Source organism: Rhinoraja longicauda, chromosome 2, assembly GCF_053455715.1.
Source record: "Rhinoraja longicauda isolate Sanriku21f chromosome 2, sRhiLon1.1, whole genome shotgun sequence".
Taxonomy (NCBI): domain Eukaryota; kingdom Metazoa; phylum Chordata; class Chondrichthyes; order Rajiformes; family Arhynchobatidae; genus Rhinoraja; species Rhinoraja longicauda.
In genome coordinates this window covers 109637251-109652309 of record NC_135954.1, presented here as the reverse complement: position 1 = coordinate 109652309, position 15059 = coordinate 109637251, and the positions used below count along the sequence as shown (strand labels likewise).

Here is a 15059-nt window from a genome sequence, read left to right as displayed (position 1 = left end):
TCCATCTAAGCTTTGGCTGGATTTGCCCCATATCCATCTAAATCTTTCCCATCCATCTGCCTACCTGTCCAAAGGTATTTTGATTTTGTTGCACCTGCCTCAACTGACTTCACCTGACAGCTCAAGACGGACGCAAAAAGCTGGAGCAACTCAGCGGGTCAGGCAGCATCTCTGGAGAAAAAATGAATAGGGTGACGTTTTGGGGCGAGACCCTTCTTCAGGCTGAGAGTCAGGGGAAAGGGAAACGAGAGATATAGACGGTGATGTGGAGAGATGTAGAACAAATGAATGAAAGATACGCAAAAAAGTAACGATGATAAAGGAAACAGGCCATTGTTGGCTGTGTGCTAGGTGAATATTGGTGACAGCCAATGAGCCCGAACGTTTACTGTGAAGGTCCTACCCTGATTCGACTTCCCATAATGAAACACCTCACATTTATCTGAATTAAACTCCATTAACTATTACTCGCCCACTTGTCCAACTGATCCAAGTCACATTGTCATTTCTGTCGGCCATCTTCTTTGTCTACGATACCACCTACTTTTAATGTCCTCTGCAAATTTACTCATCATGCTTTGTACATAGGGTTGCCAACTATCTCACTCCCAAATAAGGGACAAAAGGTGACATCACCGCCCCGCGCCCCACGTGACCTCACCCAGCCAGCGGCCACGTGCTCCCGGTCCACCAATGGCGGCCGTCCGGGCCGGGAGGCGGGTTGCTATGCAACCTCCGTTAAGCGGCGCCCGGGCCCCCGGGCCTACACTGTCCGGGCCCCCGGGCCTACACTGTCCGGGCCTATAGTGTCCGGGCCTACAGCACCCCCCGGGCCTACAGTGTCCGGGCCTACAGTGCCCCCCGGGCTTAATACGGGACAAGGGTCAAACCAATTTAGCCCAATGGATGTCCCGGCTAATACGGGACAGTTGGCAAACCTATTTGTACATTGTCATCCAAATCATTGATATAAGTATCAAGCAGCATTGGGCCCAGCACCAATCTCCCTGAGAGACAGGTTTCTACAATGCGGAACTTTATCAAAGACCTTGCTGAAGTCCATGTACACAATGTCTATGGCCCTCTCCTCAATTTCCTTGTTACGACTTCAAAAATCTCAATCAAATTCATGAGACAAAATCTCCCACACTCCAAAGACGTACAGGTTTGTAGGTTAATTGGCTGGGCAAATGTAAAAATTGTCCCTAGTGTGTGTAGGATAGTGTTAGTGTGCGGGGATCGCTGGGCGGCGCGGACACGGTGGGCCGAAGGGCCTGTTTCTGCGCTGTATCTCTAAATCTAAAAAAAAAATCTCCCAACGTTTAAGAAACAGTTAATCAGGTACATGGATAGGACAGGTTTGGAGGGATATGGACCAAACGCGGGCAGGTGGGACTAGTGTAGCTGGGAAATGTTGGCCAGCATGGGCAGGTTGGGCCGAATGGCCTGTTTCCATGCTGTATGACTCAATGACGTCCCGAAAAATATGTGGTGTCCTGGCCTCTATCTATCACAGTCCAGAACCATAATCACACACAGTACAGAGGCATGGCTAGGGTAGACAGTCTGAACTTGTTCCCCCCGGGATGGGAATATCAAGGACCAGAGGACTCAGCTTTGAGGTGAGAGCGACAAAGTTTAAAGATGTGCGGCAAGCGTTTTTACACAGAGGGCGCTGGGTGTCCGGAACGTGCTGCCAGGGTCGGCGGTGGAGGCAGATGCTATGGTGGTGTTTAAGATGCCTTGAGGTAGGCGCATGGATACGGAGGAAATGGAGGGATTTGGAATACGTGCAGGTAGAGGAGATGAGTTAAACGCCATCAGGGTGGCGCGGCTGGTAGAGCTACTGCCTTACAGTGCCAGAGACCCGGTCCGATCCTGACCTTGGGCGTGGAGTTTGCACGTTCTCCCTCTGATCACGTGGGATTAGTCCAGGTGCTCCGGCTTCCTCCCGCATCCCGAAGATTGGTAGGTTAATTGGCCTCTGTAATTTGCCCCGTGTGTGCAGGAAGTGAATAATCCACAGCAAGTATGCGTAAGTTATTCACACTGTACATGAATCCTGGATGATTCATATCCCACTGATCACTCATGTGGTTTAGCAATGAATAGCACACTTTGGTGTAGGGCGGCACGGTGGGGCAGCGGTAGAGTTGCTGCCTTACACTGCCAGAGACCCAGAATCGATCCTGACTTCGGGGTGCTGTCTGTACGGAGTTAGTACGTTCTCCCCGTGATCTGCATGGGTTATAGACAATAGACCATAGGTGCAGGAGGAGGCCATTCGGCCCTTCGAGCCAGCACCACCATTCGATGTGATCATGGCTGATCATTCTCAATCAGTACCCCGTTCCTGCCTTCTCCCCATACCCCTGACTCCGCTATCCTTAAGAGCTCTATCTAGCTCTCTCTTGAATGCATTCAGAGAATTGGCCTCCACTTCCTTCTGAGGCAGAGAATTCCACAGATTCACAACTCTGTGACTGAAAAAGGTTTTTCCTCATCTCTGTTCTAAATGGCCTACCCCTTATTCTTAAACTGTGGCCCCTTGTTCTGGACTCCCCCAACATTGGGAACATGTTTCCTGCCTCTAACGTGTCCAACCCCTTAATAATCTTATACGTTTCGATAAGATCTCCTCTCATCCTTCTAAATTCCAGTGTATACAAGCCTAGTCGCTCCAGTTACCGGTAACCCAGAAACCGGGTTACCCCCGGTTTCCCCCCACACTCCAAAGACGTACAGGTTTGGAGACTGATTGGCTTGGTATAAATGTAAATCATCCCTAGTGTGTAGGATAGTAAATGTGCGGGGATCGCTGGTCGGCGCGGACTCGGTGGGCAGAAGGGCCTGTTTCCACGCTGTATCTCTAAACTAAACTAAACTAAATATTTTGGGCTTTCGGGTAGGTTTTATGAGGAATATAAATACACAAGAATTAGGAGCAGGAGTAGGCCATTGAGCCCCAGTACTTGCTCCAAAATTCATCAACAGCTGGTGTTCTATCATTTTGCAGTATACCTATAATCAGGCCGGAGGCATTTGCAAGAATATGGACCATAATGCTGGCAAATGGAATATCTCAGAATGCCAACTTTATCTCGACATGGACAAAAGAGAAGGGTCCCAACCTAAAGCCTCACCTATTCCTTTTCTCCAGAGATGCTGTCTGACCCGCTGAGTTACTCCAGCTTTTTGTGTTTTTGGACAAGATGGGCCTGTTTCTATTTTGTATATGCCCGCTGCATCGTGTATGTGTTCTTGCATCATGTTTGGCACCGACATTGTGGGGTGAGGGGCCTGCTTAGAGATACAGCGAGGAAACAGGCCCTTCGGCCCACCGAGTCCACGCCAACTCGCAATCACTTGTTGTAGTTTACTAGTACAACCGGTGCTGTCTTATACACGAGGGCCAATTTACAGAAGCCAACTAACCTACAAACCTGCACGTCCTTGGAACGTGGAACCAGAGCACCCGGAGAACGTACAAACTCTGTACAGACGCCAGCCATAGTCAGGACCGAACCCAGGTCTCTAGCGCTGTAAGGCAGCAGCTCTACCACTGTGCTGCCCCAGTTCTGGGGCTGTACTGTTTTATGTTGTATAGCTCTGATTCTATCACTCGAACCCTCGATTCCCAGAAATGTACAAAATCTCTGTTTTAAATTAACAGAATGCACTGGGGTGGAACATTTTAACTTGGCACCATGCTCTGCATGAAAATATTTCTCCTTGTGTCAGTCTTAATTGGCTTGCCCCTTATTCTTAGACTATTTCCTGGTTGTAACCCTCTCGTTCAGGAGACATGTCCTCCCTGTATTTCCCGCCCTTTGAGCCCGGCTGTATGAATGATGTCAACTTCAAGGAGACCTCAAGAGGAGGTTTATAAGAGGAGTTTATAAACTCTGAAAAATACAGACAGAGTCCACTTTGCAAGAAACACTTCACCAAATCAAACAGGAACACAGGGAGACTTTGATATGTTGGCGCCTGATGTGTTGGATTGCATGTGTGCACAAATGTCAGAAACCTGAGAGGAACACAGTCCTTCTGTGAAAGACCTTCTTTTATGCCAAATAGCTTTCAAACGCATTGCAACTTTAAAGATTATGGAAAAGAATGAACAAAAGCTGATACCAGCTGAATGCTCACTCTGGCGAGAGGGCTCGTGTTTAAAACCAAACAGTAAAGAGTAACAAAGGGGAAGTCACATGGAATTATTTCTACACAAAGGGCCATGATGCAAATTCCAGGAACCGGCGACCAAAATGAACAACACGAATGACTTAGGAGTATCCCAATTGCTTCCTTTATACCGAGAAGAGAGATTGTGAGATATGATGATGAGTTGGACAGATGACGTCTAGAGTCCAGAGTGTTTTATTGTCACATGTCCCAGATAGAACAATGACATTCTTACTGATGTTGAGACTAAGCAAAGTTGAATTGGCCGTAAGTTACCAAAATACTTGTGTGCTAGTTTAGTTTAGTTTAGAGATACAGCGCAGGAACAGGCCCTTCGGCCCACCGAGTCCGCGCCGACCAGCGATCGCTGCACACTACCCGACACATACTGGGGACAATTTACATTTATTCCAAGCCAATTAACCTACAAACCCTGTACATCTTTGGAGCGAGGGAGAAAACCAAAGATCTCGGAGAACACCCAAGTGGGTCACGGGGAGAACGTACAAACTCCGTACAGGCAGACAGCACCCGCAGTCGGGATGGAACCCGCGCCTCTGGCAGCAACTCTACCACCGCGCCATACTATTGTAGTTTGTATAAATACTTAAGTGCTACCAAGTCACATCCCTTGAAGTTGAAAGTGCACTTCCGTACACGAGGAGGTGTGTGCCTTACCAGTTTGCATGCCATTCGCTTCTTTGTCGTTTTATCCTGTGCAAGGTGGCACTTTCCAAAGGTACCTCGAGGAATGTAGCCAGGCCCGATATTTCTATGGGCAAATTTCCATGGAAACAAGGAGAATTCGGCGTTGACCCCATAATGTCCATTGTTGATAATTATATCACTCTGTTCAACAGAAGAACGGATAAGTCAACACTGCGGAAAAAACATTTTCTGCTCATTCTCATTTTTGCTGTCACTGGGAGACACGCGCTGTGTGAAATTCAGCTGCGCAGTGCCTCCAGTGATTGTGCTTCCGTTGTTAAAAAACCTTTACACCAAAGGGATGTGAAAAAACACCGTACAAATGCACATCTTTGTTTCGTTTGATAACAATCAAAAAGGACAACATGAAAAAGAATTCGGCTTAATGACAGCAACCCATTACTTAATGCCTGAAGAAGGGTCTCGACCCGAAACGTCACCCATTCCTTCTCTCCAGAGATGCTGCCTGTCCCCGCTGAGTTACTCCAGCTTTTTGTGTCTAACCCATTATTAAAAGGACAAAATGCATTTGTCATTCATGAGCACATCCTATTCACCTAAACGGGCTTCCCCCCCCCCCCCCATATCAAAAATCTTCTAACCCACCACTCTATCTCCAGGTCCCTCAGGGCGGCCGACTTGGGGCTACTGACTATCCCGCGGTCTAGGCTTAAGCTCAGGGGTGACCGCACTTTTGCGGTTGCAGCTCCTAGACTGTGGAACAGCATCCCTCTCCCCATCAGAACTGCCCCCTCCATCGACTCCTTTAAGTCCAGGCTCAAAACCTGTTTCTACTCCCTAGCGTTTGAGGCCCTCTGAGGGGGCGCTGTGAACTGTTTATGTATCTGTTGTTATGTTTGTGTGCCATTGTATGTTCGTTTCTTAGTACCTGAACTGATGTACAGCACTTTGGTCAACGTGGGTTGTTTTAAAATGTGCTATACAAATAAAATTGACTTGACTTGACTTGACATCAGTGGGTTTAGAAGGTATTCAAAATTACTTTGCAACACAAAATATTTTCTCTTGCCTCTGAAATCTAAAATGTGCACGACAGTGTATCGTGGAGCAATGACACACTAGTAGAAGTGCCATTTTCGAGATGAGGCAAATCATCTCACAATATCTAATTAGTATCCGGGCCAACACTTCAATTGCCATGGCTGGAATCGTACTTGAAGGTCGGCAACGATAGGGTGGGTCGAAGGGCCGCTTCCTGAGCTGTATGATACTGTCCCCCTCTCCCATCAGGGCAGAAGGGAGAGAAATGTGAAAACACACACCTCCGGATTCAGGGACTGTTTCTTCCCAGCTGTTAACAGGACACCGAACCATCCTACAACAACTGGAGAGCAGTGATGAACTACTATCTGCCTCGAAGATAAACACAAACTGCTGGAGTAACTCAGCGGGACCGGCAACATCTCTGGATAGAAGGAATGGGTGACGTTTCAGGTCAAGGCCCTTCTTCAGCCTCCTGTCTACCTCTTTGGAGACCCTCGGACTATCTTTGATTGGACTTTAATGGACTTTATATACAATAAACAATAGGTGCAGGAGTAGGCCATTCGGCCCTTCGAGCCAGCACCACCATTCAATGTGATCATGGCTGATCATTCTCAATCAGTACCCCGCTCCTGCCTTCTCCCCATACCCCCTGACTCCGCTATCTTTAAGAGCTCTATCTAGCTCTCTCTTGAATGCATTCAGAGAATAGGCCTCCACTGCCTTCTGAGGCAGTGAATTCCACAGATTTACAACTCTCTGACTGAAAAGGTTTTTCCTCATCTCCGTTCTAAATGGCCTACCCCTTATTCTTAAACCCATTATCTTGCATTAATTCACGCTATTCTCATTATTGTGTGGATGGCATGATTGTAGTCATGCATTGTCTTTCCACTATAGGCAGTGGTATCTGTAATTCGGGTTGGGTCCAAACTTGGATGTCTGGAACCAGAGTTGGAGTTGGAATCTGAAGAAGGATCTCGACCCAAAATGTCACCTATTCCCCTTCACCAAAGATGCTTGCTGCCTGACCCGCTGAGTACTACCACAGCTTTTTGTGTCTGTCTTCTATTATCTTTCTGTTGACTGGTTAGCATGCAACAAAGGCTTTTCACTGCACCTCGGTCTATGTGACATTAAACTAAACTCAAACTCTTCAGATGGAGGTGAAAGCCCCTACAGTACTATCAACATTAGTGCAAGGAATTTCCCCATGAAAACAACTAATCCCCGTGAGAACATATCTAAACTAAACTACAATTAAACTACTGCACACACCTAAACTACTGATTTACAAAACAGATCATCTGGGTGATTTAGACACTGCCATCTGTGCAAAGTTGCCGCAAAGAAGGCAGTGGAGGCCAGTTCGTTGGATGCTTTCAAGAGAGAGCTGGATAGAGCTCTTAAGGATAGCGGAGTGAGGGGGTATGGGGAGAAGGCAGGAACGGGGTACTGATTGAGAGTGATCAGCCATGATCGCATTGAATGGCGGTGCTGGCTCGAAGGGCTGAATGGCCTACTCCTGCACCTATTGTCTATTGTCTATTGATGTTACAATAATAACCACCCTTCAAAACATTGCTTGGGCAATTTCGCTTGAGCAGCTTACAACCCAGTGGTATGAACATTGATTTCTCTATCTTCAAGTAACCCTTGCATCCCCCCCTCTCTCCTTCCCTCCCCCACCCAAGTCGTACCAGCTTAAAAGTGTCTTGTTGAGTCTCATTGTCTGTAACTCATTTTCACCTAGCCCACAGCTAACAATGGCCTGTCTCCTTTATCATCGTCACTTTTTTGCATATCTTTCATTCATTTGTTCTTTATCTCTCCACTTCACTGACGAGATCTCTCGTTTCCCTTTCCCCTGACTCTCAGTCTGAAGAAGGGTCTCGACCCGAAACATCACCTATTCCTTCTCTTCAGCTTTTTGTGTCTATGTTTAGTTTAAACCAGCATCTGCAGTTCCTTCCTACTTACTTGGCTACAAAGTTATACTGTATTAAAATATATTAACACTATATTTGTGTTATTTAACACTGTATTAAAAATAATATCTAAAACCATTTAATTAGGACTTCCACCTTTATGGGTTACAAAAAGGTCACTTAGTAAGTAGTTCTTTATCATATACAAATGTATAATATTTGAAAATGAAGATAGACCAATTCTTTCTCTCCAGAGATGCTGCCTGTCCCGCTGAGTTACATAGACACATAGACAATAGGTGCAGGAGGAGGCCATTCAGCCCTTCGAGCCAGCACCGTCATTCAATGTGATCATGGCTGATCATCCACAATCAGTACCCTGTTCCTGCCTTCTCCCCATACCCCTTGATTCCGCTAGCCCTAAGTGCTCCATCTAACTCTCTTTTGAATGCGTCCAGTGAATTTGGCCTCCACTGCCTTCTGTGGCAGAGAATTCCACAAAATTCACAACTCTCTGGGTGAAAAAGTTTTTCCTCATCTCAGATCTAAATTCTCAAACTGGTTCTGGACTCCCCGAACATCGGGAACATGTTTCCTGCATCTGCCCTGTCCAATACCTTCAATTAATTTGATATCATATCATATCATATCATATCATATATATACAGCCGGTGTTCTCATCCTTCTAAATTCCAGTGAATCCAAGACATTCTTTCATCATATGTCATTCCCGTCATCCCGGGAATTAACCTGGTGAACTTACGCTGCACTCCCTCAATAGCAAGAATATCCTTCCTCAAATTAGTCACTGTTGTGTGTATCTCCGGCTTAAAATACAGCATTTTGCAGAGAGTGGTGAATCTGTGGAATTCTCTGCCACGGAGGGTAGTTGAGGCCAGTTCATTGGCTATATTTAAGAGGGAGTTAGATGTGGCCCTTGTGGCTAAAGGCATCAGGGGGTATGGAGAGAAGGCAGGTACAGGATACTGAGTTATAGACAATAAACAATAGACAATAGGTGCAGGAGGAGGCCATTCGGTCCTTCGAGCTAGCAAGGCCATTCAATGTGATCATGGCTGATCATCCCCAAATCAGTATCCCGTTCCTGCCTGCTCCCCATACCCCCTGACTCCACTATCCTTAAGAGCTCTATCCAGCTCTCTCTTGAATGCCTTCAGAGAATTGTCCTCCACTGCCTTCTGAGGCAGAGAATTCCACAGATTCACAACTCTCTGAGTGGAAAAGATCCTGGGAGGTTTTTTTTTTCACACAGAGAGTGGTGAATCTGTGGAATCCTCTGCCACAGAGGGTAGATGAGGCCAGTTCGTTGGCTACAATTAAGAGGGAGTTAGACGTGGCCCTTGTGGCTAAAGGGATCAGGGGGGTATGGAGAGAAGGCAGGTACGGCCATGTACGTTTGTACGTTTGTATGTCACCTTATTGAGTATGACTCCCGCCTCGTAGCCCGTGTCCGGCGTGAACCTGCGGGAGGTGCTGGAGACCTGGTTGGCAAAGTTGAGCAGATCGTCCACTGTGCCGTACGAGACGGTGGCGAGCCCCCTCCTCTCCTGTTGCTGTTGCTGTTGCTGTTGCTGCTGTTGTTGCTGTGGTCCACTAGCCAGCCCAGACAGAGCCGTGTCCCCCAGCGGGTACAGCACCTCCAGCGCCTCCACCATGTCCCCCATCCGCTCCAGCAGCAGCTCCAAGCTGGCCTCCCCTATGCACTCGCTCAGCAGCGACTCCATCGCCTGCACTCGCTCAGCAGCCGGGACCATCAGCTAGGCGAGGCGTCCCAAACCATCCTCCGCTCGCCGTTGTCCTTGTCGTTGTTCCTCCTCCCCTCCCCTCCACGGGCGACTGAGACTGCCAGTTACGATCCCTCTGCTCTCACAGTCACACTGGGCTGGTTTCAGTACGTGCAAACTTTTTTTTTTGTTGTTGCCAGGGGAGGGGCGGAGAATAGAGGAGAGGACGGCCCAGGGATTACCCCAGCTCTGACAGGCACGGAAACATCACCACGTTATGTATCAGCGTCATTAACCCTTCAGCCGTCTGCAGAAGGCTCTTCCACCCATTCCTTCTCTCCAGAGATGCTGCCTGTCCCTGCTGAGTTACTCCAGCATTTTGTGAACAAATACCTTCAGTCTGAAGAAGGCTCTTCCACCTATCCCCTCTCTCCAGAGATGCTGCCTGTCCCTGCTGAGTTACTCCAGCATTTTGTGAACAAATACCTTCAGTCTGAAGAAGGCTCTTCCACCCATCCCCTCTCTCCAGAGATGCTGCCTGTCCCTGCTGAGTTACTCCAGCATTTTGTGAATAAATACCTTCAGTCTGAAGAAGGCTCTTCCACCCATCCCCTCTCTCCAGAGATGCTGCCTGTCCCTGCTGAGTTACTCCAGCATTTTGTGAATAAATACCTTCAGTCTGGCTCTTCGACCCATTCCTTCTCTCCAGAGATGCTGCCTGTCCCCGCTGAGTTACTCCAGCTTTTTCTTTTTTTGTATTAGGAAAATTAACTGCAGATGCTGGTACAAACCGAAGGTGTCTGAAGAAGGGTCTCGACCCGAAACGTCGCCCATTCCTTCTCTCCTGAGATGCTGCCTGACCTGCTGAGTTACTCCAGCATTTTGTGAATAGCTTAGATTTGTACCAGCATCTGCAGTTATTTTCTTACACAACATGCTGGAGTAACTCAGCGGGTCAGGCAGCATCTCAGGAGAGAAGGTTCCTCCAGCATTTTGTGCCAGTTCTCCCACCAGCCACCCATTCCTTTTCTCCTGAGATGCTGCCTGACCTGCTGAGTTACTCCAGCATTTTGTGACACCAGCTTTTTTTTTGTGTGCGTGTCTGCCGTCAACGATTAAACCAGAAGGGGGGCAATTGTTTTAAAAGCCAAATCTCCTGCTCTGGATTCAAAGGACAGATAGTTTAAACCGAAGACAGACGCAAAATGCTGGAGTAACTCAGCGGGACAGGCAGGCAGCGTCTCTGGGGAGAAGGAACAGGTGACGTTTCGGGTCACGTTTATAGTAGAATTAGGCCATTCGGCCCATCGAGTCTACTCCACCATTGGGACATGCCTGATCTCTGCCTCCTAATCCGATTTCCTGCCTTCTCCCCATAACCAATGACACACATTCTAATCAAGAATTTGTTTATCTCTGACTTAAAGATATATCCACTGACTTGGCCTCCACAGCCCTCTGTGGCAATGAGTTCCACAGATTAACTACCCTCTGACTGAAGAAGTTCTTCCTCACCTTTTTAAAAGAACACCTTTTAATTCTGAGGCTGTGACCTCTGGTCCTAGACTCTCCCACCTGTGGAAACATCCTCTCCACATCCTCTCTGTGCCTTTCATTGTTCTGGCCGAAGCCGACCAGCGATCCCCGCACACTAACACTATCCCACACACACACACTAGGGACAATTTACAATTTTACCGAAGCCAATTAGCCTACAAACCTGTACATTTTTGAAGTGTGGGAGGAAACCTGAGCACCCAGAGAAAACCCACGCAGGTCACGTGGAGAACGTGCAAACTCCGCACAGACAGCACCCATAGTCAGGATCGAACCAGGATCTCTGCAGCAACTCTACCGTTGCGCCACTCTGCTGCATTTGAACCCATTGCAGAATGGGTAGAAAATTGGCTTGATGGAAGGAAGCAGAAGGTGGTGGTGGAAGGTTGCTTCTCGGACTGGGGGCCTGTGACCTCTGGGTTCGATGCTGGGCCCGTTACTGTTTGTCAAATACATCAATGATTTAGATGAGAACATACAGGGCAAAGATGAGCAAGTTTGCAGATGACACAAAAGTGGGTGGTTTTGCAGATAGCGAAGATGGTTGTAAAAAAAATGCAACAGGATCTTGATGGATTGGCCAGGTGGGCTGAGGAATGGTTGATAGAATTTAACACAGTGATGTGAGGTGTTGCATCTTGGAAAGTCTAACATGGGCAGGACCTACACAGTGAATGGTGTAGCAGTGGGATCTAGGAGTGCAGGTGCATGGTTCCTTGAAAGTGGCATTATTGGATGTTCAAGAAGGTGGGAGGTCATGTTACAGTTGTATAAGACGTTGGTATAAGACCGCATTTAGAGTATTGTGTTCAGTTCTGGGCACCATGTTATAGGAAAGATGTTGTCAAGCTGGAAAGGGTACAGAGAAGATTTACGAGGATGTTGCTAGGACTCAAGGGTGTGAGCTAAAGGGAGAGGTTGAGTAGGCTGGGATTCTATTCCTTGGAGCGCAGGAGGATGAGGGGAGATCTTATAGAGATTTATAAAATCATGAGAGGAATAGATCGGGTAGATGTACAGAGTCTCTTGCCCAGAGTAGGCGAATCGAGAAGCAGAGGACATAGGTTTAAGGTGAGGGGGGAAAGATTTAATGGGAACACGAGGGGAAATGTTTCCGCAAAGGGTGACACAAAAAGCTGGAGTAACTCAGCAGGACAGGCAGAATCTCTGGAGAGAAGGAATGGGTGACGTTTCGGGTCGAGACCCTTCTTCAGACAAAGGGTAGTGGGTGTATGGAACGAGCTGCCGGAGGAGGTAGTTGATTGAGTCAGGGACTATCGCAACATTTAAGAAATATTTAGACAGGTACGTGGATAGGACAGATTTAGAGTGATATGGACCAACCACAGGCAGGTGGGACTAGTGCAGATGGGGCATGTTGGCCGGAGTGGCAAAGTTGGGCCGAAGGGCCTGTTTCCTCGCTGTTTGACTCTGTGACTCTGTGAAAAACATTTACAGAAATCCCACTGTATTCATTCAATTTGGACGGTGGGGCAAACCAAGGAGGCTGGCGTGGGACCTAAACTTCTTCAGAGGGATATATGGATCTTGCGACACGTTGTAAAGACTGTGTTAAAGAATTTACAAAGCGACTGTGTGCCACTCGTCTATTTTTGAAATACAGCCATGAACGGGGTCTGGGAAGAGTTAAAAGGCGAAAAGAACTGCGCCACAAAGTGTTGGCTAATGAAGGACATGTGGCAGCCTCCTGACCCTGCCACTCCGCCAGAACAGTCCCACCCCCTCAAACACCGACAAGACAATGGAAAGGCAGAGAGAGAGAGAGGGAGAGAGAGAGCTAGCGGGTCGCCGGCAGGGCGATCAGTGTGAAGATTCCTTGTCTGCCACCTCTCACGTCCGCCTCCAGCTCCGTGACTACAACAACAAACATTGGGGCTGATGTAACTGTTGTGGCACCGGTCTCGCAGCCACGAAACGCGGACTGGATTTAATGTGTGCAGGCGACATTGTTGCAACTATCTCATCACATCCCACGTCCCTTTTTATTTCACAAAATGCCGGAGTAACTCAGCGGGTCAGGCAGCATCTCAGGAGGGAAGGAATGGGTGACGTTACAATACAATACAATACAATACAATACAATACAATACAATACAATACAATACAATATATCTTTATTGTCATTGTACAGGGGTACAACGAGATTGGGAATGCGCCTCCCATACGATGCGATAAATTAATTAGCTAGTCAGTATTAATTTGAACAACCCAACGAAACAAGTTGTAACAGTTTTAAGACAGAATAAAGTGTAAGTAGATCTGTGCCGTATCACTGTGCGATGTGACCATCCGGCTCAGCAGGACCAGTTCATAGCAGCTATGGCCCTGGGGATGATGCTGTTCCTGAGTCTGGAGGTGCAGGCGCAGAAGGCCTTGTATCATCTGCCCGATGGTAGAAGTTCGAACAGACTGTTGCAGGGGTGTGAAGAGTCTTTGTGGATGCTGGTGGCTTTCGGGTCGAGATCCTACTTCAGACAGACTGACCCTTCTTCACACCTCACATCCTGATAAACATTGAGTGCAATCTAGAGAGGTCGCAGCACACACTAGAGCTAAGTAAGTGGCCAATATTAAATTGTGCAGAGGTGCCCGCTCCCATCCTTGCGGTAAACCCTGGACCTCCTGTGACTACAGTTAATGACTGCAGATCAAGCTATATGGCACTGGAAATGAACAAGTAAAAGCATGACTTTTCATTCCTACATCTATTAATTTTTATTTGACGTTTAAAAAAAAAATATATATATAATTTTCCCATAATCCTTTTGTTAGATAGAGCTTCAGGGGCTAGTGGAATCAAGGGATATGGGGAGAAGGCAGGTACGGGTTATTGATTGTGGATGATCAGCCATGATCACAATGAATGGCGGTGCTGGCTCGAAGGGCCAAATGGCCTCCTCCTGCACCTATTATTTTCTATGTTTCTATGTTTCTAATCTTTTTCTGACTCTTGTATTCTCTCCCTTCCATCATTTCTCTTTCTATATCTGACCCGAAACTGTTCACCGATTTTAATTTACCATTGTACTTTTTCCAATTTTCAAATCCTTTAACCTGATGAGTTCAAGAGATAGTTAGTTGCTTTTGAAGGTATCACAAAACGTTGGAACCCCCTTTAATGTAATAATGCAAGTGGCATTTTTTAAAAATGTTCAGGTTTGGTTAAACCAGATGCTGGTTTAAACCGAAGATAGACACAAAGAGCTGGAGGAGTAACTCAGCGGGGCAGGCAGCATCTCTGGAGAAATTGGAAATAGGGTGACGATTCTTCAGACTCAGGGTCACGGCCAGAAAGATCCCCCCATTTCTTCTTCTCTCCAGAGATGCTGCCTGACCCGCTGGGTTAAACTCCAAACTCTTTGTGTCTGTCTTTGGCTTTCAACTCCAGTATTTGTTGTGATACTGCAAGGACTACTTTGTTGTATCACAAGGACTACTTTGTTTGCCTGTGTAGTAACGTGTATATAAGAGATTGAGGTGATTAGGTGGTCACTCTGGTTCCAGGTGGCCGTGGAATAAACAGCCTGGATTTAAGCTCCAGCTTTATAACCTTTTAAACACGTGTACTTGTGGTGCGTCCAGAGTCATAACAAAGGTACAACAGATACCGGACCACAAAGTACAACAGTATTCACGCCTTGATCCAAACGATTCAAAATGCCCAAGGAAGTGGGGGAAAACACACACTAGGCAGCGTTGGAGCCGGCTTTGCCTCCGGGTACAAAGGATGGTTTCGTTGCCATTTCATTTCCCCTGGACGACGGGCACAATGGGCAGCGACTCTGTTTTCTTGGACACACGTTCACCGAAGCCCTCTACACGGGCAAGGCGCCGCTGCCCCAGTCTACGTCCAGACCACGCACAAGCTTTAACACTTTGTTCACAAACCTCAGATGACCAGATCTGTGTA

General features: G+C 47.3%; 1 protein-coding gene across 1 annotated transcript in view; it reads right to left on the bottom strand.

Annotated features, from left to right (window-relative positions):
• The window catches only part of map3k8 (mitogen-activated protein kinase kinase kinase 8), a 35771-nt gene extending 26002 nt beyond the window's left edge, over positions 1–9769 (bottom strand). Inside the window, exons 1-2 of the mRNA XM_078429623.1 lie at positions 9263–9769; positions 4864–5034 (exon numbers count right to left, since the gene is read on the bottom strand). Coding sequence (XP_078285749.1) covers positions 4864–5034; positions 9263–9601 — 510 coding nt within the window. The 5' untranslated portion in view covers positions 9602–9769. The remainder of the gene's footprint in view (positions 1–4863; positions 5035–9262) is intronic.
• Positions 9770–15059: the final 5290 nt, after the last annotated feature.